Source organism: Dendropsophus ebraccatus, chromosome 1 (assembly GCF_027789765.1).
Source record: "Dendropsophus ebraccatus isolate aDenEbr1 chromosome 1, aDenEbr1.pat, whole genome shotgun sequence".
In the NCBI taxonomy this organism is placed as follows: Eukaryota; Metazoa; Chordata; class Amphibia; order Anura; family Hylidae; genus Dendropsophus; species Dendropsophus ebraccatus.
The window spans coordinates 50,161,417-50,188,835 of record NC_091454.1 but is presented as its reverse complement, the minus strand read 5'-3'; the positions used below and the strand labels follow the sequence as shown (position 1 = coordinate 50,188,835).

The window sequence follows — 27,419 nt, the reverse complement described above, 5'->3', positions numbered from 1 at the left end:
CAAAGGAGCATAAAACGCCACTCACAAGCTGCAGAATAACATACACATTTCAGGACTTAAAAGTTCTGCATTTCCTTATGATTCTTATCACTAATATTATCCCTTGCAAAGCAAAGGTTTTTCAACATCCTTGCAATTAAACCTGAACATGCACATCCATACATCCCACCAAGGTGACTAGTGTGCTAGATCTCACTTCCAAAAGTAATTTACCAAGGGTAATAGAAACGAGGGAAGAAAAAAGGGGTTAGGGTATATTCTGTATACATAGAAGATTGAGATTTAATCATACCGCAGCAGCACGTCGCTCAGTACAACATTATTTATTAAGACGGTACAATAATGTAAAGGTTAAAGGCTCTATATAAATTACAGATATAAATGTAAATTCCATAAATAGTTTTAATCCCTACAGAGAATGGAAATTTGTAGGATGGCATTGGCTAGGTCAGAACAAGTTGTAATGAATCTTTTAACACAACACTATATATCAGGCAGCTCAGCTCTTTCTGCTCTATAACATGATGCTTGTAGATTGAACAACAATTTCATGGTGACAAGCGCCCTGTATTTTACTGTATTAAAGGGGTTTTCTGGTATCAGAAAATCTTATTTAAATAAAACTATAATTCCAAGACATGAAACTTATAGTGTTATGACAAATTATGTTGGCTTCATAATGCTTTTGTGTGCTTCACTCCTGGCAGGAAGTTATGTAGTTCTTTCATTTCCATTGTTGTATTGACCCAGCTCTCCAGCTCCTTTCTCTCTCTGGAGTGCAACATCCCTAAGGGCTTTATTACACAGAGCGATAATCGGCCGGTTTGGCTGATTATTGCTTTTTGTAATTGAGACAGCGATCAGCTGATGAAACGATCATCGGCCTAACATTTTTTTTAGGCTCCGATCTAAAAATCATTGTCCACCGATCGCACATGTAATAGCAATGCGCGGCCAATGGCTGATGATTGAACTGTTAATACTTAACCTGTCCACACTCCCAGTCTTCTCCTACGCTCTAGCAGATTGGCGCTCATTTACAGTATTGATTGAGCCTTCATCGGCCTGTGTTATAGGAACCTTACTATTACAGGAGGTGTACCTGGATATTGTCCCTGAGACCCACCCCGAGTAATCTCACCTCCTCTGACCAGCCCATACAGTACACGGAGATTATATATATATATATATATATATATATATATATATATATATATTTAGGGAAGAATGAGGTGTGATTACACCATGCATAAACAATGCCAAAGAAAAACAGACAGGCAATGAGCAGGGAAGCTGCTGCAAACTCACTGATTTTATAGTAGTCTTCAGTGAAATTAGGTGTTCTTCAACAGCTCCGAGAGATGAACTGGCTGTGCTGTGGGAGGAGAGTGATTAGGGTGGGAGGACTGTCATAGAGACCTGAGGTAAATCAATGCATTGTGGAAATTGTAATATTGACCAATAGCTGTAGCATTTTTTTTACCTGATGTCAGAATGCCCCTTTAACGGAGCATATTAGATAGTAAATTATGGTGCAGACTTTTTTGTACTGATTTAGGCTATGTTCACACTGCGTATGAGTCCGGCCGTAGTGCGAACCGCGAATGTACGCACGTAGTTTTGAGGTTGATGCGTTCGCTTGAAAGTATCTGATATACGCCCGCACAATGCACACTACGTATGAGCTTAGGGCCGGATCGTATGCGGCGCTGTGAAAAATGAACCAGACCATTGTTTGAGGACGGAAATGTTGAAACTCACGGCCGTGGATTTCTATGCGGTCCCGTACAAAGTACTTATTTCAGCCAAATTGAACTTGATTTTTCAATCCAAAAGGTTCAGTGAGTTTTATTGGGCTTGGCGAAGATTTCCAAGTAGATGACCTGTTTCAGATCGCTTCAAAACAAGCTAGGGAAGCATAACTGTACTATGGGCGTATGTTCGCGGTTCATACAATCTGGCCGCATGTCGATTTTTCCCACGCCCATAGTTTCAGCCGCACATGTATGGCGGCGTACGAAATGTGGCCGGACTCTTACGCAGTGTGAACATAGCCTTATAGAGCTGTCACATAACTTTATTACTAGCTTAAGTGAATAAATTAAGGGGTCCATTTGGGAGTGACTTTGACGTTGATTTCTACATCTAGTGGAGTCAGTTCCTTGTACAGTGCTATATAGTGTTTTAATTGATCATATCTGGAATGTTACTTCCCCTAAACTATATATTATAAAACAATCCAAACAGATTGTGAGTTTTTTATTTAAACAAATGAATAAGTAAGTAGGTACCTCCAGATCTCGTCTCTGCCCTGGTATTTCTCTATGGCCATTATGGCACAGTATGTAATATGGCTAGTACTTGCCTATGCTAGGCCTTTCTTTCATTAACATAATAATGTGAGGAGCAGGTTTTAGACGTGGTTCTTAAATATGCTCTGCTTAGGAATAGCACAGCACTAGAGGGGATTCTGGTGACGGCTTTATATTATCAGTAACCTGCCTGTGTTACTATCATAACTAAACTAATCTAAGGGGCATTGTGGAAGTGATGTGAGCCTGCAGGCCCTCTCATGATTATTGGTGCTTCAGTGACTTTTATCCCTAGGCCTGGCTTCTTGCTTGTACATGCTGCTGGGACTGGAAATATCTCTGCATTTTACATTTTCAACCAGTCAGTAAGCAGAGCACTCGTTTGACATGGGGACCACATCCACAAATTCTGTGTGTACTCATCTCAGACACTATCTACCTGCCTACAATGCAAAACTGACACCACATGTGCGTGAATCTAAAGTTATCTATAGGAGATTTAGCTGCACCCAAATTGGCACAGTTAACATTAGCTTTATTATTCTTTAGTATGTCGCTATATAAGTATATAGTATTTCCCACTCATTCACCCTAGTCATGTATGCGGATAACAGTATAAATTAAAATAATATTAATAAGTGAATAATAACCAATACCCTTATTTTAAATGCTGAAAGAAATCCGGATTTTCAGTATATCCCATATATTGCCACTTATGTAGCAGGTTTTTATTGCTTAGAGGGACATCTAGTGGTGAAACTTGATGCTGCACTGTGCCTTCTTACAGACATTGCCTTTTCATGTTCTGTGAAGGTAAATCCACTGTGGCAATAGAAAATAAAAATCAATAGTACTCCATTCTAAATATCACTCTCAAATTAGATATGTGAAAGTTAACAGTAATATAAAGTTTCTTTCCAAACAGCATGTAAAGTGTGAGGCTATAATGGGTAATTTGCTGGCTCTGTGATGAGAATAATTAGCTGTAATGTCTGGTAAGGCAGTGTATTAATTAGCAAATCATACCCCTCACAACTGTAACATTGCGTTCAGAACTTAATGTCAGAGCAGGAAACATAATGACACACAGAGACGCACATTACACTCTGCTCTATGCGGAAGGAGAACATTGAAAAGGAAAAATAGGACTGACTGGGAAAATCTTCTCTCTTCTTCAAGGAGAAAATGTGGTCAATAAATATTTCATTTGTACAGAATTTTCCTAATATACAGATGGTTCCCTATTCAGGAAAAGAATACATACTACTGTGTACACAAGAGACCAGACATATCTTCAGTTTCTGATCCAATAGTTATTGTTTATATTAACCTCTTCCTGACCGATGACATACCTGTACAGGTTAGATGGGGAAGTACTGTATGATGTGAGTTCAGAAGCCAAACCCTCTCCAAAAAGGTGGGTGCCGGGTACTATGTGCAGCTGACACCTGTGCCAGAATGATGACTTCATCTAAAACAGTATATTGTGCTTCATAGGTGATTTAGGGGTCCAATTGGCTCACTGTGCAGGGAGCCAATCAGTTGTCAAGGTAGCCCAAGGTCTTCTGTAGGTCTGTTGTTACTGCCTGCCATAGGCAGACTGTACTATATGTATACTTTATGTATTATATTGTAATAATAATAATATTCTCCTAAGAAATCCCAAATAATAAAAAAAAATCTCTTTTCTGATTTTCAAAAAAAAAAAAAGAAGAAAGAACAAAAAAGCTCTGCAAAAAGAATAAAAGTTATAGGGGTCAGAGCATGCAATGCACAATGACGGCATTATATACAGTGCATAGCTTGACATACAATAGAGATATAGACAGTCAAGGACACAGCACAACAATCATATGATTTTTTAGTACACAGTGTACAGTAATTCTAAACTGAAAGATGGAAACATGAAGGCACATCTATAATCATAGGAAGCTTGTTTTATAAAAAGAGGTGTACAGCATTCATTTCTTCTTCAAATGTTTGCTATATATATATATATATATATATATATATATATATATATATATATATGCAGAGAGGAAAAAAAACTATGGTAACAATGTTCATCTTGTGTCCAGGTAATATACAGCCCCCTGCAATGGATAGCCCTTGATACTGTGACATATAGGGAGTTATTTTACAGATGCTGGTTCTGTCTGGGCTCTGGAGTAACCCTATTATACAACTGCAGGGTGCCCATAAGTGGTCAAGGCCTTGGGTCCTCTGAAGGCCTCTGTGGCTGCTATGTTAGTTCTACTAATAGGATATTAGTAGGATACACTAGGAGTGTAAAAAAATATTTTAAAAAATAAAATAAATAAATCTAAACCACAAAAAAATTACATGATTGATGTCACTACGTCTGTGATATAACATTAACCCCGCACGGTAAAGACTGTAAAAGCAAAAAAAAAAAAAATATCCAAATATCCAGAATTGGAGTTTTATGGTCACCTTACGGGTAGCTTCACACGGGCGGGCTCGCAGCGAGATTCTCGCTGCGAGCCCGGCAGGTCCTGTCAGTTTCCATAAACTACATACTTGCTGCGGACCGCAGCGAGTATGTAATTGTACCGCGCTTAACCCCTTCTACTCCCGCCGGCTCCCCCGCTGTAAGCAGCATACATTACCTGTCCTTGCTGCACGGGTCCGGCGTCCTGCTCTCCCGCCCGGCCAATCAGTGGCTGCGGCTGGGCAACACACTAATTGGCCGGACGGGAGAGCAGGACGCCGGACCCGAGCAGCAAGGACAGGTAATGTATGCTGCTTACAGCGGGGGAGCCGGCGGGAGTAGAAGGGGTTAAGCGCGGTACAATTACATACTCGCTGCGGTCCGCAGCAAGTATGTAGTTTATGGAAACTGACAGGACCTGCCGGGCTCGCAGCGAGATTCTCGCTGCGAGCCCGCCCGTGTGAAGCTACCCTACATCCGATAAAACACTTAATAAAAAAAATTATCAAAAAATCTTCTTTATTCCAAAATGGTAATAAAACTGCAGCTCATTATGCAAAATAGAGCCTGCACACAGCTTCAGAGACAGAAAAATTATTAATAGTTGTCTAAACAATAAGTAAAACAAAAATCCTGAGAAAAAGACTAAGAAGAAAGTTTACATGTCATTTTAAGCCATGTTCACACATAGTACAAACAGTGGCCGTTGTGTGACATGGCCATGTCACACAATGGCCGCTGTCTGAGATATTCACCCGGCTGATACTACAGTATATTGCTGGGTGAACATCACTTCATCTTAATTGGAATACTAGCACATTCGGGTGTGCTCGCACTCCAATTAGGCATAAAACACAATGTAAAGTATGGCCGGGAGCTATACTTTACATTATGTGCACAGCCTATTTTGTGCCGCTGTTCACTGAATAGTGGGTGCATGAAATAGACATGTGAGTTTTTTGTGCAACTGCAAAGAATACCGGCCATAGTGTATACAGTGTGTATACACTATGGATGTTGTTCTTTAGAATCTAATGTAAATCACACTGTTAATAAACAGCGGCTGTTGTTATTGAAATGAATATTACAAGCGATTTTAAGAAACTCTGTTATAGGTTTTATTAGGCAACAAAGCCTCTTTCTGTACTCAAAAAGCTATTTTACCTCCTTAGTTTTTATCAATGCATTATCAGGCAAAGCTGTCTACCGTACAGAGAAGCAAAGTAAAGATGGGTTTGCAGAGTCTATTAAAACCTATGGAGGGGGGAGGGGCTGAAGGGAATGAGGGAGCAGGAAGAGAACACAGCTAGCTTGTGCAGTTTGGAGACTGTCTGGGCATGTAAAACACTGGATTCACAGGCCAGAAAGGCCACTGCTTTCCTGAAAGCTTCGTGAAAGAAGATTGCGGGATGATGTGTTGTGCAGGGATGACTTTTTTCCTCTCCGTGCTCACTCATCACCCTTGACCCCTACCCTCTCCATTGAGCATAATAGACACAGAAATCCTGCTTCTTCTGAAGTGAGGGGGAGGTAGGAAAACAGCTTTTTGAGTAGAGAAAGAAACTTTTTTTGCATTCTAAAACCTTTTATGGAGCTTCTTAAAATCACTACTTTTAATATTTATTGATTACTGAAAAGTGACATTTAATTGACAGTTACGCTTTAACCTTACCTCACAAATAGGGTTTTGCCATCCATTATGTTGTGAGGGGTACCATGTCAGTGAAAAATTTAATATTATATGGGTCATAGAAGTTGCAGGAAAAAATCATAACTGTAAAAACAAATATGACCATGGGGGGGGGAAGGGGGGTTAATTTAGATGACAAAGGGAAGAGAGTAAGTAATATACCAATCTACAATTCTACAACAATCAAATTTGCAAAGCAATGTACCTTGATGAACAGTAAAGTTATCGCTGTTTTTCCAAATTGTCATTGGGGTGCACAGCATGTATCCAATAATCTCACACATAGACAGAAATGTTTTCCTTAACTAGGTAAACTTCCTATGGGTAAGGCCATTCTGTGACTGGAGCAGTGGCATTTTTCACCATGTACAGGAATGTATTCTGCTAATGTTTACAGAGTATACAGAGAGGTGTAGTATATGAAGAAAAAACAAGAATGGGTTACAATACTGGACAATCTCTTTCTATTCTTTATTCCTCTCCTTTGTCCTTGCTCTCATACTTCTGTAGACTCACACACGCAGCTGGCCTCCTCCTCCTCCTCCTTGTCTCTTATCACGCTGCTGGTAGAGCACCATGAAGCAAGGCTAAATGATATACAATGTGATTTACTATGATTGTTAGGAAGACTCCATTCTATATAGCTATAAACAATGCAGCTATTTTCTTTTTAACCTATAGTTCCAGCACAATTTCTGTAAGGATGGCGCCATTTTATTGTAAAGCAGGCACTTCTGTTGAATGTGTGATTTTTTTTTTTTTATCCTTAAGCTGCTACGCTTAGATTTTTGTTATTTACTCACTTGTAATGAAATTATCACCTTTCTTAACAGTATCAACCCTGTATGTAGGGCACGAAATAAGCTACTAGTTAGCTTTTTTAGGTAACAATGTACTTAAAGCAAAAATACTCTACATTGTTGGTGGGTCTGTGTGGACCTGGGATAAGAGTTTTTCTTTTCAGACCCCTTTCATTTGCTTTACACTTTTTCTTGAAGTTCCTCCGCTAAGGTTAGCTAATCTGCTAGGGGTGTACACACAGATGTGAGGTAGGCTTTTCTGGGTTAAATGTGTGTAATTCACCCACCTTCTATTGTTCTCCGCTGGGATCTGGTTCTGCCTGCCAAGATATTTTGTATCTTTATTTCTAAATAATAATCTATGGGGGCCCCTGCGTTCTTTCTGCCGAAACTGGTCTCTTTGGGAACGCATTGTTCCTGTAGTCATCCCACAATATTCATCTATCAAAGGGAATTATCTTCCTTGCTGTTTTTCTGCCAATTCTCCAAGTATTCAGAATTGTTTAACTAATTGATTTTTTATATTGTCGTCTGCTTCTGAATACCTGGGATCTTGAAATCGTTTTCCCCTTTCAAATCTCTAGTCTATTCTGCCCTGTGTTTTGTACTCAGGCACTTTTCTGTTTAACTCATTCCTTCTTCATTTCTGCCAGTACTGCCACTATATTTTAGTAAGGCTTGGTGTTCATGTAGTGGCTACAATGCAATTGCAGTTGTATAACTTATATGTATGATTTGTTTCCTCAACCCAAAAGCAAAAGTGTTTCCCATACAACTAAATCTTAGACTTTAAAAATCCTTATAGACAGAGCTATCTTCAGCCGTTCACGTCCACAAAAGAGCGCTGATCATAAAGATTGGCGATCGCTTGCAAAGCTTTTACATGGCGCAATCAATCGAGCGCCCGGGCTGCACGAACAACCCCTGTATGGTTTGTGTGGCCATTTAAATATATTGCTATCAGCCACACACACCCTATTTACACAGGAAGATTTGCGGCCATTAAACTATGATTTATAGATGTGATCAGCCGATGAGCAGGCATTTTAACGCTCCACGTCTGATCGCTAACACTTTTACACAGGCCAGTTTCTGAAGCCCTCTGTCACTATTTATTCCATGCTTTTACAGGTCCCAGACCATGTCCGTCTCTCATCACTGTGAATAGAATAGCTATTGGCACCTCGAAAGTTACCAATGTCCCTATTTGTCCCACTGTCTCCTATAGCCCACAGTCCTAATTCTTAGACCTGGTTATACCTTTTCCCCCTTTTACACTAAGGATCTGTGGACCTTAAATTGTTACCACATCCCCTATTTAGAACTCTTTAATTCAGGTGCCAATGCTAGGACCTCACCTGTCTTGTATCTTTCAGTCCCATACTAGACAGCTATTGCCCTTCAGATTATAGCTAACATCGTTCCAGCATGCAGCAATTCTAGGAAATATAAACTGTTTGTCCAACCATGGAAAGTGTAGTGTAACACGGTGGCAATTTAGATTTAGCACATGGTCAGCTTCAGCATGCTAAAGGGGCTCCCCATTCTGGTGGATGGTCCTAAATAGATGCACTAACATGGCATATAGTATGTCCTAAGGTTGTCTTCAAGAAAGAATCCCTTTAACTTCCATCCAGGCAGTAGGATTTTACATGGTAAGGATACAAGTCTTACTTTGTTTTTTGTCTGATTAACACAATTCTAATGACTTTTGACAGAGCACAGTGCATTTACATTCAGGTCCAAATACCTGTACTATCTGGGAGATCTTGTTAATATGTAAATTACTATGTGCCATTTAATAAATAGTAACAGGTTTCTATACCCTTGGTATGACATTCTGTATTCAGAGCAGGACAATGAAACTTTCTGATTCCTTTTACAGTGAATAGTGACCATTTCTATCCTAACTTATCCATATCCTATAGACAAAGCTTAGTGTATCCATAACCTATAGACAAAGCTTAGTGTTCTTAGTGTTTTTACTGCTGTTCTTTAAAGTAATATTGTTTAATTGACTTAATTTTAGCTATGACAACGAGGGCCGTTTGACCAATGTAACTCGACCAACCGGAGTTGTCACCAGCCTCCATCGAGAAATGGAAAAATCTATTACAATTGACATTGAGAACTCCAACCGGGATGATGATGTCACTGTTATAACCAATCTATCCTCAGTGGAGGCATCATATACAGTTGTTCAAGGTATTGTGCCATAAATAGTCATCATTCACTCATTATTCCTAGATGTATTTAATTTTATTTAATCTTCTTATGAGTTTCCAGCTAAGACATGTGGAAGTGTTGGGGTTATTTTAACTTTAAAAAACAATCTGACAGAAGCCATTCAACGTTTTTCTAAGGAAGCAAATACATCAGATAGGTCTGATCATAAGTCTGTGGTAAACCAATTGTAGTGTATATAAACATAGATCTAACAATGCAAATGTTGAACTCCTTTTTGTTATATAGCATTATGCATGTTTTTTTAAGAAAAAAAAAGTCCTTCAAGAGCTAATCATGGTATGAACAAAGCCATATTGTAGTAGAATATACTGTGGGGTCCTGTACCTTGATCTGTGCCCTAAGGAGTTACTAGTGTATTACGACTGAAAAACTGTGACATCAAAATAGCATTTGTTCTGACACACACTAGCTTTTCTGACATAACTGTAGACCGTCTTTTATCTGTTGAGGTCATTGCTTTTGCAGCATTTCAAATGCTGAAAATTCTTCCCAAATGTAGCTTTATAGAGGGTGTAGCATACATTGGAGAGATGCCTCAAGGTAAACATACATGTCTTTTGGACCACATAGGCACACAATAGTAGTCTCTTTAATACTGGCTATTCTGTACTGAAAATCTTTTGTTGTCACTAAAGGAAATTTTCCTACAGGAAATTAAAACTCCACGTATACTGTATGGAAAATTCAAGTTTACAAGCCCCCTTTACTACTGCATGAGCTACTATATAGTGGAAAGCTATACTAGCTCGGAGTTAGCATACATTCCTATATGCAGCGTATGGGCAGCAGCTGCAGCGGCAGATGCATTGAAGGGCACATACCTTTCAATGGATGTGCCAAGTCCAATGGCAGTGGGATTTTACCAATGACTGGCATGTGAGACATCAGACTAAAGAGTAAATTTCCCCCTATGTGTTTTTGCAGCAGTATATAAACATTATCAATTAAGATGTTCTTACTCGATGTCACTCAAACTATTTAACATAATTTCTATTCGAGGTACAAGCAATCTATTTGATATTTGCTAGATCAGGGGTATGACTGGTGGAACCACAACCAGTCACCAAGTACACTGGTCTCTCTCCAGCAACAAGAAATCAGCGAAGGGGCTTTGAATGGAACCGCAGTCAACAGTAATTTATTTTGAATGGAGTAACAGGGACTGCAGCTGCATTCATACTGCTAGGTGCTGAGAGGCGTGGTTGGCACTTCAGCTGGTACCCAGTGCAGTATCAGGTTAAGGGAACACTCAAATGTGATTTTAACGTTAATAGTAACATAGTTATGCAGTTAATAAGGTTGAAAGAAGACAAGAGTCCATCAAGTTTAACCTAGAGAAAGCCTACTGTGTTGATCCAGAGGAAGGCAAAAACTCCTATGAACCCTATGAGTTAATCTTAGTTTATTCAGCAAAACGCTGACACACTGGACATGGGGTAACATAACTAGTTAGCATAGGACACCCACAATTACGAGATGTGTATTATGGAGACACACACAAATGTGTGCAGGAGATCCTAAGGAGTTAAAGCATTGAAATTGTAGTCATGTTATATCATTCGTAAGGAACTGTTGATAAAACTTAGATCTACTATCTATACAGCTTAACTGTATTGTCCATGCATCTTCTCATTTGCACTTCCCTTAAAACAATCTCAATTGGATGCACAAAGAAATTAACCTTTGCATCCTTTAGCACACATCTCTGTTTGCAGACAACCAGTAAGCACCAGTGTGAAACATGGCTTTACATGCCTTATATTCCTAACCTCACTTATACATTATCATTGATCTCTAGTCATTCGAAGTCATAATATGGACTGCTTAGCGTCACCCTGAGTGTTCTTCTATAAATCAGGGTACAGGCTAGCAATGGGGACATCTAATGCTACATGTAAGTAGTCTATGTGCAGCGCTCACAGCAGCCTAAGCCTCGTGAAATCCTCCGGCCTGCTGCAAAATCTCATTCTCTTCTGAACAATATGCATTGTATCTTCTCTTTGTACAAATAAAGCATATTTACATGCACAAGCTCCAGCAGGTCAATACCATCTTTCACTTCACTCTGTTAATGCTCCATACCTATGACTCAGGCTTTGATTCGGCTTTGCGTTGTGGGATGTGATGGACAGTAGCACAATACATTTTGTATAGGGCGTACTGATATCTCGGATGCACACAGCATGCTGAAGACAGACTGTGTAAATTAAATATTATAGCCTTTGCAGGGATTTACGAGAGGCGGAAGCCACAGCAATGTTGTTAGCTGAGATTGCCTCTAACTGGCCTTGCTTGATGTCAGTGGTGTAGAAATAATTCTCGGCAAGAGCATGTCAGTTTTATCCGATGGCAGCAAGCAGATGACCACAAACTTCAAACAGACAATGAGATAGTCAACAAGATAGTCAAGGCTTCATATTGATGTATTGGCCTGTGAAAACGGGTGATTATCAGATAGTATTGTCTGTAAGCTTTAGCAATAGCACAGTAGATCCCTTTTTCAAATGTTAGCTTCTACATGCTATCCCCTAGGGCGCATATCTAAATGTCTAAGAATAAAGGAAACATAAGCAATTGATCTTCTTGTACTAATCTGTTTTGTTCTGCTGATCTCAGCTCTGTGAAAAGAGCCCTTTGAGCAAAAGCGGTTTCTTCCTTTTTATTTAATTCTATTTAGAAATGAAAGTGGAGAGAAAATCTATAAAAAGTGGATGCTCTGAGTACAGGTGTATTGTGTCAGTGGAATCGACACTGGCGAATGGGAGGTGAATGGGGAAGCCCGACACAAAGTGCACACCTGTGTTTCTCTTCTTTATCTTGATAGAAACAACAATCGTTTTAATAGACACCTGGCAACCAGATTAGACCTTTTGTCTATTAAAGTCAGCATGACACGTTTTACCTTTTGTGAACTTTTTCTTAAACTTCTGGGAAATGTCAGTATATGTGTTTATTAGGTAATAGGCATTTATTACCCATTTACCATCAGATGCCGCAAGTTCTTCAGTGCATTAAATGGCTTGTTTTACTGTGGAGATACTATGATATTGCCGGTGACACTCCATTGACAGCACAGGCTCTTGGCAGGTGCATTCAGCAGAACTTAGGACTTAGAACTTATTCTGTTAGGTTCAGAATAGATTTCTGGATTGGTCGAGAGAGTCAGATAAAAGGCCCTTATTGATACATGATTAAAATCATCGTAAAACATAAGAACAGATAATTTCCGACAAAAATAGAACCTGATCCACAACAGACTGAAGGAAGGGGTCCCTACAGACCCAGTTAAAAGTACTTTTGTCCAGGAATTATTGCTGCAGCAAGGATGCAGGTACACTCATAGCACACAAATGTTTTACTTTTTTTTTCGGGGGACAGCTGAAAAAAAAGCCACAATAAACTTGCTGCAGTCTTTTCTGCAGCATTTTCTCATTTCAACGTAAATTAGTATAGATCCCTTTATCTTTAGCATTTTACTAATTTGCATGCCCTATATTCCTGTCATGGGATTTTTCTATCATCATGTCATTCCAGGATTTCTATTGAATTATTAGGAAAAAATGCCAAAATTCCCTGAAAAAAATGCCAAAACCCCAAACATCATGATTTCTCCATTGACTCTCCGCTAACACTTGGCAGCAGTGTTTTTGAGTTAAAAAAAAAAGGGGGGGGGGGGACAATTCTAATGATCATATATATGCCACAGCACAATTAAATGAAATGACTTACCTTTTCTACATATGTATGAATGTATGTACTGTACAGGATTTGTGTTTTTCTGGTCCAGCATAGTAAGGTGTGCACTTTGGTGCATGCTTGCACATAGGAAAGCCTTTTCTCTGGAACTAGGATGGCAGATTCTAAGTTGGCAATCCCATCTGCACTAAAGACTTTGTTAGGAGAATAAGTGGTGCAACATGTTGCATTAGTTTTTCTCATAAAATGACGGACACTATAACTAAAACCATTAGAGTAAGTAGGTTCCATTTGTGCCACTGTCGTTTTTTCTTTTCCTATAGCAGAATTGTAAATTGGAATTATGCAGATGTGAGCATATTCTCTAAACCATTTGTTACATTCTAATGTGGTAATATTCTTTTTCCCCAGATCAAGTAAGGAACAGCTACCAGTTATGTAGTAATGGAACCTTAAGAGTGATGTATGCTAATGGCATGGGGATCAGTTTTCATAGTGAACCCCATATTCTGGCCGGCACAGTGACACCTACAATTGGAAGGCGCAATATTTCTCTACCTATGGAGAATGGACTGAACTCTATTGAATGGAGGTTACGGAAAGAACAGACAAAAGGCAAAGTGACTGTGTTTGGAAGGAAGCTCCGGGTAAGTTTTATCTCTGTTGACTCACCACTGTATAGTTAACTGAGAAACTCTATTTCTCTCCTAAAGAACATTGTGTGTTGCTCTTTTTATTAAAAGAATTTGGACAAATATATGACAGATGCTTATTGACCAGATACAATTGAAAAATGTTCAGTTATGTGCACAGAGCCTGGAGTATTTCATTTTTACATTTAGCATAAATCACAGAAATGGATTGAATAAATACAGAAAGACAGGGAGGCAATATATTCCAATAATGAGAAAACCAATATAAATGACAATGACATGGGGATATTAATATAGGATCACACAGTACTACCTTTGTAGGATGGAATGTACTGTAGCTTTCAAATCATTTTATGTTATTGAATTTTAGGATCTGCTTTATGGTCTCATAGCATATTAAAGGTAATACATAGCGGTAGAACTAGACAATTTAGTCAATGTCAGATCCCAGAGCTTTCACGGCATAAGAGACTAGCCCTCCGGGTCGATTCTCTATATAATATGATTTGTTGATATTCTGGAATTCTGAAGTTACTTGTTGTACAGCTGTATAGATACATGACCCAAACAAGCAGCCTCATTACAAAGGAGGGAAGTGAAATGTGGCTCCTAACTTCTGTGATGTATTTTACATTGTCTTTCATCCATAGTGCCAGGGTTTATAGCATATAATCATGCCTCCACCTCATGTAATGGATGAGCTGGAATATTATTATATAGCACAATCTCATCTGTAACTACTCATCGGGGGAATTTATCAAGACTGGCTCTTGATAAATTTCACTGGCTTACAAAAGTTCACTGGCTTAAAAAGTTCACTGGCTTACAATGAGCCTAACTTATGAATGCAAGTCTTTTTCAATAAATTTGTTGCATTTGCAGGCCTAGATTTCCACCGCACTTTACAGGGCCGTAGGAGGCCATTTTTCCTTTAGGGTGCCTTCACACCTACCAGATCCACAGTGGATTTCATGCTGCAGATTTGCAGTGAGATCTGTAATCTTTGGCCACTTTCTGAAACGTAGATAGGGTGGCATGGGGGAAAAGTGTCTAATGTTTACAAATGTACGAAAGCATTCCAACCGGAAAAAAAACTGCCATACAATGTTGATAGAATCCCCTTTAGGGTGCCTTCACACCTAGCGACTATTTACGCTTAGTTATTTACTCTGCGAGTCTGTCAGGTCCTGGCAGATCACTTTCACCACATACACGCAGCGGTATGAACGACCGCTGCGTGTATGTAATTCTGCCGGCCCCTTAGCCCCTTCAGCTCCTACCTGGCTCCCATTCCCACTCCGCTGTATACATTACCTCTCCTCGCTGCACGGGTCCCGGCGTACTGCTCTCCTGCCCGGCCAATCAGTGGCTGCGGCAGGGCAACACACTGATTGGCTGGGTGGGAGAGCAGTACGCCGGGACCCGTGCAGCGAGGAGTGGTAATGTATACAAAGCGGGAGCGAAGCAGGAGCGGAGCGGTAGCTGAAGGGGTTAAGGGGCCGGCAGAATTACATACACGCAGACCGCTGCGTGTATGTAGTGAAAGTGATCTGCCAGGACCTACCCAACTTGCAGCGTAATTTACGCTGCGAGTCACTAGGTGTGAAGGCACCCTCAAACTATGTGCACATACACTAAAATTGAAGCAAAGTGCAGACAATTTTAAGGTCAAAATACAGTCGTATTCTCAAAATATCAAAATAATAATGCTTCATTGAAGTCAAAGGGAAATTGGCAGGTTGTGCATTCACTGTATACAATAACAGCCATAATTTATTATGACTATCCAAAGACTTGGTTCACACAGCCTTTTTTTTTAGAAGAACAGACACTGATTGAAATAAAATCAGTGTCCATTATTTTCTGCAGGGGCGGCATTTTTCATTCAATGCAATGCCACCCGATGTGTTCCAACATTATTATTTTAACCTAAAAAACGGGCGTTTAAATAATGAACATGCCTATCATTTAGCTGTTCACACAATGTAAAGTACGGCCACACTCAACTGTGCCCACAATTCAAATTGTAGAGAAAATAATGTTCCTGCAGCTGATACAGCAGTATTGTCTGCAGGAACGTGCCGAACGCTGCCCGTAGTCTGGCAGTATAACACGGTCCGTTGCATGGTATATGTTGTGTGAACATAGCCAAATAATTTCCCACCTACTTTTGCTACAAAAAAAGGCTGTTTTTTTTTTTTACAAATTGTTTTATTTTTTTATTTTTACTAAAAATTAGGACGCCTAAGCATCAATTTAATTCCATGCCCACTGTTTATTGTTTTATATCAGACCCTCTTGTATTTTCACATTTATCATTTGTTTATGCCTGAAAAACACTTGCCAGATTTGTCATCAAATGCTGGAATAAATGGAATGGAATAAAGCCATTTTCCTCAAGTAAAATTGCTAAGTAGAAAAAAAAAAAAGAAGAAAAACAGGAAACTTCATAGAATTGAGTGAACTGTTGGGAAATTGGGTCTGTTTTATAGAGATACATTTACTAATACTTCTATTTTAAGTTGTTCCCAAGTAAATGTTAAAATCCATTCGGTGCTGTGTTTCTGTTGAGGTCACATTTTTATCTGAATTTAAATTATTCATTATAGATTCCAAAAAAGTAATACAATTTATCTGCCTGTGGCATGAACAAAAAATGCACCTATTCCACATTGTGCGGAGCTCTTTGAAGGAGAGAAACTGGGGAAGGCAAATAAAAGCTTGTTATAAAAGTAATCAGAATATACTAGTGTTGTAAAATATTTAGCATGTGCCCTTTTAAAAATATTTTCTTGCATTAGCAGTTTAATAAACAGGGGGAGATGCAATTCATTGTTGTGAGAGAATGGGCGGACAATAAAATAATCTTTATCCTTATTATATTCAGCACCTTTACTGCTCCTGGCAAGATACAAATAATCCACGGCTGCTAAGTGGGAACTGCTGAATTGCCTTTTTCCCCCTTTTTCTAATTGGGGGTTTAGTGTGATTCAGCTTATGTACATTAAAAATAAAAAAAGGAAATCTGTTATTAGAAGACAATAACCAGTTCATGCCCTAGTGACTAAATATTAAAGGAGGAATTAAAGCGAATCTGTCAGCTATGTACGACAGGTCCAAGCGCGTAATAAATATGAGCCCAGCATATTCATGAGGACAGCACCTCTCCTCAATGATAATTGGCAGAAACCTGAAGATTACCTAAAGCAAAGGTATTACACCAATACTTGCTGCATCATTTTGGCACATAATATGGTATTTAGGTCCTGACTCTTTCCTGGTAAGCCACTCCCCCTTGTCAAATGAAATACATTTACTTTTGTTTTTGCAGAACACAATATAACAAATGTGCCTGGATAGCAGTGTGCCATGATTTTGTCACATGTGGAGACAGAATTCTGAAACATCAGCTGGAAAACCCCTTTAAAAAATGTGTCAAAATCTGAGACACAAATAGTTGGTTTAATCTTAGGGTATACAAATTATGGTACACTTCTGAGACACAAATAGTTGGTTTAATCTTAGGGTATACAAATTATGGTACACTTCTGAGACACAAATAGTTGGTTCAATCTTAGGGTATACAGTCTTCAGATGCACGATATTTAGCAAATAGTGAATGCCACATTGATAAATTTGGTGCATTTGAAGACTGTCTACTCTATGTTTGCACAAAGAAGGTGTCAGGAGCCGGGCACTCCTGGAGCGCGTGGCTGGCTCTCTGACAGTGCCGACGGTGTCCCTGGCGACCGTCCTGGCCAGTTGTTAGGGGTGTGCCAACAGCGTTCATAGCAGCCAGGCGGTTGCGATGGTGCTTCTGTTTGATGTTGCCGTGGCAGGGGCTTCACTAACCCAGGCTGATCGGCATCAGGTGTTGTGTGTTGTGGTGATTTTTACTGACAGCTGAAATCACTAGTCAGCTGTCAGAGGGTTTCTGGACCTGGAGTGTCAGCCCCAATCATGCCTGGGACTCCAGGCTCCATAAGTATCTTCCCCTGTGTCTGAGTCCTTGCCTGCGATAGTGCCTAGTTTACTAGTGCATCTTGACCTAGCATCGTTTCCTACACTGTTGTTTTTTATTATTATTATTATTATTTATTTATAAAGCGCACTTAATTCCAGAGCGCTATACAGGCGACAAGGGTAACAAATAAGAACATTACAAGATCAAAACACATTACATGATGGCAGACTGATACATGGGGAAGAGGACCCTGCCCGCGAGGGCTTACAATCTATAAGTTTTTCTGGTTATGTGACTTCTGGCTCGTGACTGTTCGACTACCCTCTTGGATTCCATATTGTACTGCGCTGCTCGTTTGTTATTGCCCTGGAATTCTGACATCGCCTTATTGTGTGTGTGTTTGTCTTGTTCTGTTCAGTGTTGCACTTAGATAGATCAGGGTTTGCCGTCTAGTTGTCCATTGCAGCCTAGGGCTTCTGAGGCAAGTAGGCAGGGACAGCGGGGCGGGTGCCAGCTTCAGGGCTCACCTGTCCTTGTGTGATTCTGTCTCTGATTCCTAACAGAAGGTTTTAGTACATCTGGACCAATGTGTCTAGGGAATGTCATATTCTTGTATTGAGTATCAGTAAACACCTGACTGTAAAATATATATTTTTTTAAATACTAACCTAAATGACCTAAGTGCAGAGAGTGAATTCAGCCCAAGTCTGTAATATTGTGTTGTCTTGGCCATAAATAAATCCCTTCCCATTCCTCCAAGCCTCAATTGTAACAACCCTATATAATGTAGTACCATTAAGTAATACTTGATTGAAAATGAACATAAAGCATCTGTATTGCTCATTTATAAGGACATGAGTAAGTTCTTGTTATCTCAGTATCTCATTGATGTGATTTATGGTGACGCACGTTCACTGACTTGTAACCATTCCCTTGCTTTTGACTAGTCTTTTAAGTGGTTTCGCAGTCTGATAGCCATTAGGCTTAGAGGGATATTGTATCCTTATAACCCGCCACACAATTATGGAGAGCATTTAACCTTGCATGTACACGACTTAGTCATAGGGAATCAATTTGTGGTTATCATTAGCTACCGTCCATTGGCGACCAGTTCTTACTACTTCTTGACTTTGAGAATTGCTATTGTTTTACATGCAGGTGCTGTGCCTTGACAGCTAAAAATAGGCCACATCTGGCAATCCAATCATTAACAATGGGATTTTAGCAAAGCATAATTGATTTTGGACTTAGCAGTTGATTATTTGCAATAATTAATCTGTTTGCCTGAGAAGTGAGCTCAGCATTTTGACTTTTTTTTTTATTATTATTTCTTTCGAAAGTAGCAGCCTACAGCAAAATCCTGACACTGATTATTAAAAAGTTAATAGAGGTACTTGTGATAATTAACCAAAGTTAAATGCACAAGTCTTCCAAGTGAAACCTCGCTACAGGTTAGATTTCCTGGCGTCATGTTTATGCAAATGAAAACATTGCTTTATCTATCAACACCTCAAAATTTAATTGTCTGGTGTTAGTTCCCGTTAAAGTAATCACATCTCTGTTTAGCTCTTTTTAAATGAAAATCACTATGAGATTATAGAAGGATGAGTGGACTGAAAATGTAATTTGAAATGAAGTAGAAAGTCTAGAGTTAATTTGCATAGAGTGGATTTGCATATTACGTTCACAGAATCTTACTTTAGTTCTCTAGTTCTCTCCATTTCTGTGGCGTTCATTTGTTCTGTGACGTCTCCATCTTTAACACTCCGGCTTCTAATGCCGTGGAAGAATTGCGAGGAGAAGTTCCGCTGTGTAGTGTAACGACTTAAAGTGAAAGCCTACTTCAAAGTGCATTGGGCTGCTGTAGATTCAAATTACAATGACACTTTCCCCCCCAGTTCTCCTTTTGCTTTTATGAATCAGGGAGATGAATTAGCTCTTGATACATTTCTCCTAGTTTGACTTCTATAGTTTCCATGACAACCTCGGTGGACATTTTAGGCCATCTACTGAATTCTGTTTTTTAGCAGTAAACAGCGACATAAAGATAAAGGAAAGCTAAAAACAACTGGAGTGCCATTTTCTGAGGAATGAAATCAAATATAAATTCTCTGTCTTAGCAAAGTGGTAACAGAAAGATATAAGATGCATGGCAACCCATAAGTGTCTAATGAATCTGCTAAGTAACCGGCTCTTTTCCTGCCAGTTTTCTTACAAACTTAAGAGGCTGGACCTAAAATACTGAACTTGTAGCAGACAATATGCGTCAGTCTGATGCCAGGTACGCTGTGGTGTGCTGCCTTCACAAACTCCCCACCATCAAGCCAAGTAGGACTTTAACAGGGAATGGAACCTGAATTCAACCTTATGAAGGGCACATCTAATGGTCATAAGATTTATCCACAATCGACAAAGAATCAAATTACACTTGTGCTATTTTTGTGCTATTTTTGTTCAAGGGGTACAATGGAGAAATTAATTTTTTCAAAAAATGTATGTTGGAAAGTTATACAGATCTGTAAATTACTTCTATTTCAATCTCAAGTCTTCCAGTACTTATCAGCTGCTGTGTGTCCTGCAGGAAGTGGTGTATTTTTTGCAGTGCTCTCTGCTGCCACCTCTGTCAGTGACAGGAACTGTCCAAAGCAGGAGAGATTTTCTATGGGAATGTGCTACTGCTCTGGACAGTTCCTGACACTGACAGAATACTGGTAAGCAGTGGCGGATTATAATGTGGGCAGTTTGGGCGGCCGCCCGGGGCCTGAGGCTCCGGGGGACCCCTGCCACGCCGCCCACATTATAATCCGCCACTGTACTGTCCCCCGGCGCCTGTGCGCCTGTGGCTCTGACTTCCAGCGCACGGGGAGCTCTCTGATGTGCGCGCTGCCGGTAATAGGATGGGACACCTCGGCAGCCGTGCATCAGCCGAGGGACATACCAGGAGGCTCGAGGCTTGACGGGGGATTGGATGACAGGTGAGTTGTGTTGTGTTTTTTTTTTTGTGTGTGTGTTATCTGCACAGGGAGGGGGGGGGAGAGGGGGATATCTATGAGGGGGGGAGAAGGAAGAGGGGGACCATCTATGAGGGGGGAAGAAGGGGACCATCTATAAGGGGGGAGAGGGAGGAGGGGGACTATCTATGAAAAGGGAAGAGGGGGACCATCTATGAGGGGACCAGCTATAAGGGGGAAGAGGGGGACCATCTATAAGGGGGAAGAGGGGGCCAGCTGACATCCTCTGTGCTGCTGTGACCTCCCTTTATAGATCAGCACCCTCCTCTCCTGACATCCTCTGTGCTGCTGTGACCCTGTGACCTCCCCTAAAAGATCAGCGCCCTCCTCTCCTGACATCCTCTGTGCTGCTGTGACCCTGTGACCTCCCCTATAAGATCAGCCCCCTCCTCTTCTGACAACCTCTGTGCAGCTGTGACCTTGGGGGAGGGGCAACAGCAGGAGACCAGGTGGCAATATGTTTATTGGAGGCAACAGCGGGTGAACAAGTGGCAATATGTTTATTAGGGGCAGCGGAGGTGAAGTGGACAATGCTTACTGGGGGTAGCAGCAAGGGACCAAACATTATGTTTATTGGGGCCAGCAGGGAGGGGAGGCAGGCAGTGTTTATTGGGGACAGCGTGGGGGGGGCAGTAGCGGATTATAATGTGGGCGGTTTGACCGGGGGGGGGGGGGGGCAGGTTGGGTGGACAGCCCAGGGCCCAGGGTACATTTAATCCGCCACTGCTGGTAAGTACTGGAAGAGTGGAGATTTTTAAATAGAAGTAATTAATAAATCTGTATAACTTTCTAACTCAGGTTTATACAAAAACATTTCTTTCCTCCAGAGTACTTCTTTAACTGAAGGAAAGGAGTGACAAAAACAGCCTGCCCTGCTCTGTGGTTACTAATACTATACACTAAACAATTTTACTCTTCTAATACTCCTTTAATAAAAGCAAAGTTTTCAGAATAAAGTCAAATCAGCAAGTTAGTATTGCCTAAATTAAAGAGAGGTGCTACCATCTCCCCCACTGCATACAATATAATAGAAGTATGGCTGCTGATGTTTGGGGATGATATTTAGCAGGACTATTTGAAACTATCTGCTAAATGTAATCCCCAAACATTGTGCAGACTTCTCTCTCTGGAAGCCAATCATTTATTGGCAAGAAGCAACCCTACTCTAGGTAATACAAACTATGCTTACAGTATATACAAGAACCTCATAACTATCCTGCAAATGGCTGTGACTCCACAGTAGCTGAGCATTGCAGCAGTTCTAGTAATTGAATGTCCTAACATATACATGTTAAAAAAATCAGAGTTCCATTCCAGAAAATGGAAGATCAGCATTAAGAGCCTGTTTAGCCATAATGTGGCTATTAAAGTTCTGAAGGAAAGTAGGAGTTACACTTTTTTTTTGTTTTGGTTCCCCGTATAATTAATATGACATGGTAATTATGCTGTGCAGCACTATTCCTTTACATATCACAATGAAAATGCTCAATTAAGTAAGCACAACCTCTCATAAGCTTTCTTCTCTTTAATAATGTGTATGCATTCTTTTTGTGAAACTGTTACGGGAAGCTATATTTAAGTGTGTTCAGGAAGGACAACTGTAAAACACTTTCCACAGAAAAGCAGTAGGTAGAAGTAAAAGCAAAGCACAATACACAAACCCACAAACTAGAGAGAAAAGCAGATTATCTTTTGATTTGAGAATATCACTGAAGACTGAGTGGGAGTGCAATGTTCAGCTTCAGAGGAGACTTCTCTTTATGTAAAATCTTTAATACATCATTAGCAAGTAGAAAAGTCTCACGACTCCATCATATCATTGGACATTAAAGGGGATAAATAAAAAGCCTAAGATGTTAAACAATAACATTCTTAGTATACTTACATTTGGAATTCTTTTCTGTTCCCCTGCTGCTGCTCAGGTCCCTGAATTTCATACATTACATGAGAGTTATGGCCTGCTGTAGTGACGTCACTACGCCCCATATGTCACTGCAGTGGGCCAAGAGCGGTCAGCCCATTCATAATAATAGTAGTAGTAATAATAATAATAATAATAATAATAATGTGTTATGCCATCTATTATTTTTGTTATTCCATTTTTGGCAATTATAATTTTTTATCTTAAAGGGGTTCTCTGATGTAACAAAACAAAAAAAACTATTTTCAAACTACTACCACCCTGCACCAACCCACCCTGCCAGTCCACTCCTACTCTTGTATATAAAGCCACTATATACCCTGCAGGTACATTACTTCCTGCAGGACATACAGCATCTGATAATTACTGGAGCACTTGAGTTTTTTCTTTTTTTCAGATATATGTATTGTAAAATCTTTATATCATTTTTCTAACACAAATTGATGTAAAAACATTTTTCTTGTTCTGGGTACCTCTTTAAAGCAGAGACATGTCAGAAGTTGCAATCAGTGGGGAGCAGACTTCTGAGACCCCCACCAGTGTCCTTTCGTTTCTACACAGCTTGCCTCAGGAAAAAGACCTCCACCGATCTCAACTTCTGACATGTCTCAATGTATGTAGTTGTATGAGCGTTAAAAAAAAAAAAAAAAGCATTACTTTAATTTAAATGTAATTTTCAGAAATCAGTAAATATCAATAGTACAAGCAATTTTAAGAAACTCTGTAATAGGTTTTATTAAGCAAAATAGTTTCCTTCTGTACTCAATGAGCTGTTTTGCAGCCTCCTCCCCCCACTTCAGAAGAAGCAGGATTTCTGTGTCCATTATGCTCTATGGAGAGGGGAGGGGCCCAGGGGGATGAGTGAGCATGGAGAGGAGAAAAGACAGCCCTGCAAAACACTACATCCTGCAGTCTTCCCTCACCAAATTTCCAGATAAGCAGTGATGTTTCTGACCTGTGAATCCAGCGTTTTATGTACCCAGATAGTCTCCAAACTGAAGAGCTGGTTCTGCCCTCTTCCTGCTCACGCATCCCCCTCAGCCCCTTACCCTTCATAGGTTCTAATGGACTCAGCAAATCCGTCTTCACTTTGCTTCTCTGTAATGAAGACGGATTTGTCTGCATAGATAAGAAGTGAGGGGGAGGTGGTAAAACAGCTGTTTGAGTATAGAAAGAGGCTTTTTTTGCTTAATAAAACCTATTACAGAGTTTCTTAAAATCGCTTATACTATTAATTTCTGCAATAATTAATTTTTAAATGATAATTACACTTTAAAGCCTCCTTCTCTTTCTGAATATTAAAACAGGTTTAGTCTTCCCGTATTTATTTTGCTAGGTCAGGTTTACAGTTTGGTTGAGACTAACATCCCCAGACAATAAACATTGATCAGCCAGTAGAAGTTTAAATATCATCGTCTAACTTGTCCTTCTGTCTGTAATCAGGTGAGAAATGTCTAGTATCAAGTTTTATAAATAAGGAGATATTGGGCCCATCTGTAAATACTACTATGTTCTACACACATTTACTTTGCTTGCTCTATACAAGATGCATTATTACCTGAAAATAATGGAGCAAATCATGTTTTGTGTTCTTTCCCTTAGGTGCATGGGAGAAACTTGCTGTCAATAGATTTTGATAGAAATTCTCATACAGAGAAAATATATGATGATCATCGGAAGTTTACTCTAAGAATTGTCTATGATCAATTAGGGCGACCTCTTTTGTGGCTTCCCAGCAGCGGACTTGCACCAGTCAATGTATCTTATTTTTTTAATGGTCGCTTATCTGGACTTCAGCGTGGAGCTATGAGTGAAAGAACCGAGATGGATAAACAGGGAAGGATTATTTCTCGCGCTTTTGCAGATGGAAAGACATGGAGTTATACGTATCTTGAAAAGGTAAGTAGTTCTTACTGAACTGATGTAGTAGTTAAAGAAGAACTGTTAGGTAACATTAGATGGTGCATCTAAAAGCAGTATACAACAGAGACTGAAGAGCCAGCAATACGTAGGATCAAAACATTGCCATATTTTGTATACATTAAACGGGAGTCCCCATCTAGGCAATGTTAGGAAAGAGGATAACTAGCTGATTGTAGGAGAGGTAACTACTGGGGACCCTTGCAGTCTCGAGAACAGGGACCCCGGTCACTGTTTAGAATTCATTCTTTATGGAAGTTACCAAAAACAGTCAAACACTATACTCAGCTGGTTCCACAGCTCCCATAGAGAATGAATGGAGCGTCAGTGCATATGCATGACCTGCCATCTCATTCTAAACAGAGACTGGGGTCCCATTCTTGAGATTTTGTGAGGCTCAGCGCTCAGACCCCCTGCAATCAGCTAGTTATCCTGTATTCATCTTTGAGGGTGTGTTCACACATAAAGGATTTGATGGCCCAGAATTGATTTGCTTAGAATCTGCAGCTTTAAATCTTCACCATCAAATCTGCTGCAGATCCTGTACGTGTGAACGCACCCTTAGGCTATGTTCACACTACTTATATTTGAGGCTGTATTTGGTCCTCAAGTCAGATCCTCATAGCAACCAAAACCAGGAGTGGATTGAAAAAACAGAAAGGCTCTGTTCACATAATGTTGTAATTGAGTGGATGGCCGCCATTTAATGGCAAATATGTGCTGTTATTTTAAAACAACGGCTGTTATATTGAAATAATGGCAGTTATTTACCGTTATATGACGGCCATCCACTCAGTTTCAACATTGTGTGAACAGATCCTTTCTGTGTTTTCAATCCACTCCTGGTTTTGGTTGCTATGAGGCCTGAAATATACAGCCTCAAATATACGTAGTGTGAACCCAGCCTTAGGGTGCTTTGACACGTACAGGATCCGCAGCAGATTTGATGCTGTGTTCCGTTATTTAGTTACATTGATATCAAATCTGCACCATCATATCTGCTGCGGATCTTGTACGTGTGAACGCACCCTAAGAGTGGGTTCACACATACCATATCGGCAGCGGATTTCACCCTGCGAGTTCACTGCGAAATCCTCTGCGGATACCTTCCAAGTTACTTCAATGAGATGACAGACTCACAGCAGGATTCTCATCCCGCTGTAAGTATGGAAAAGTCAGCCCCCTTAACCCGCACTGCCCAGGTTTATGCATTACTGGGTCCCCGCTCCGCCTTGCTTTGGGGGCTCCTGGCGTCTCCCCCCGCTCAGCCAATCAGTGCGCTGCGGCAGAGCGAGTATGTCATCTCATTGAAATGACTGGGAAGGTGTCCACAGCGGATTTTGCTGCGGATACGGTATGTGTAAACTCACCCTAAATAGCCACAGTAAATAAGAAGACCTGGATGCTATAGCAATCACTGCAATGTGCTGTGCAGGGTAAGCAGAACTCTCACTGGCAGGCTTTATCCTACTTTTTAAAGAAATATTTTACAAAAGCACATAAAAGATATACATCATTCAAATATAGCACAGCTTTTCTTCCTCAATCATATTGCTGAAAGATTGGGTAGCGTAATGCTACGTTTACACGGAATGATAATTCGCCCAATCGTACAATTAACGATTTCAAAGTAACGATTTTTTTTTTATAACGATCAGCGTTTAGACGGAACGATATATCGTACGGAAAATTTGTTTTGCAATCGTTTTGCGATCGCTTAACCCTTTGAGGACCAGGCCCAAAATGACCCAGTGGACCGCGCAAATTTTGATCTTAGTGTTTCCGTTTTCCCCTCCTCCCCTTCTAAGAGCTCCAGCACTTTCAGTTTTTTATCTACAGGCCATGTAAGTGCTTGTTTTTTACAGGAATAGTTGTACTTTGTAATGGCGTCATTCATTTTACCATAACATGTATGATGGAATTCCAAATATATTATTTATGAAGATATAAATTGGTGAAATCGCAAAAAAGAATGCAATATGGTAACGTTTGGGGGGTTCCTGTGTCTACGTAATGCACTATATGGTAAAAGCGACATGATACTATTACTCTATAGGTCAGCCCGAACACAACCATATGCAGGTTTACACAGATTCTCTAATGTTATATATTTTTTTTAAATGAAATCCTTTTTTTTGGCAATTAATTATAAATAAAATGGGACTATTGTGACGCTTATAACGGTTTTATTTTTTCACCTACGGGGCTGTATGGGGTGTCATTTTTTCCGCCATGATCTCTAGTTTTTATTAATACCATATTTGTGAAGATCGGACGTTTTGATCACTTTTTATTAATTTTTTTATATATATAATGTAACATAAAATCGGTAATCCGCGCACTTTTTTCCCTCTTTTCGTGTACGCCGTTTACTGTTCGCAATGACGCTTGTTATATTTTAATAGATCGGACAATTACGCACGCTACGGTATATTATATGTTTATCTATTTATTTATTTTTATATGTTTTATTTATATAATGGGAAAGGGGGGTGATTTCAACTTTTATTGGGGGAGGGGTTTTGGGGTTGTGTGTGTGTGTTTTTAACTTTTTTTTTTTTTACACATTTGAAGTCCCTTTGGGGGACTTTTACATCCACTACTTGGATTTTTACACTGATGAATGCTATGCCATAGGCATAGCATTGATCAGTGTTATCGGCGCTCTGCTCATTGAGCCTGCCTGTGCAGGCTCAGTGTAGCAGATCGCCGATCGGACCGCACGGAGGCAGGTGAGAGACCTCCGGCGGTCC

At 40.0% G+C, this 27,419-nt stretch overlaps 1 protein-coding gene across 1 annotated transcript in view; it reads left to right on the top strand.

Moving 5' to 3' along the window:
* The window catches only part of TENM2 (teneurin transmembrane protein 2), a 750,809-nt gene that overhangs the window by 710,821 nt on the left and 12,569 nt on the right, over positions 1-27,419 (top strand). Inside the window, exons 25-27 of the mRNA XM_069970729.1 lie at positions 9,284-9,459; positions 13,609-13,844; positions 24,349-24,645. Coding sequence (XP_069826830.1) covers positions 9,284-9,459; positions 13,609-13,844; positions 24,349-24,645 — 709 coding nt within the window. The remainder of the gene's footprint in view (positions 1-9,283; positions 9,460-13,608; positions 13,845-24,348; positions 24,646-27,419) is intronic.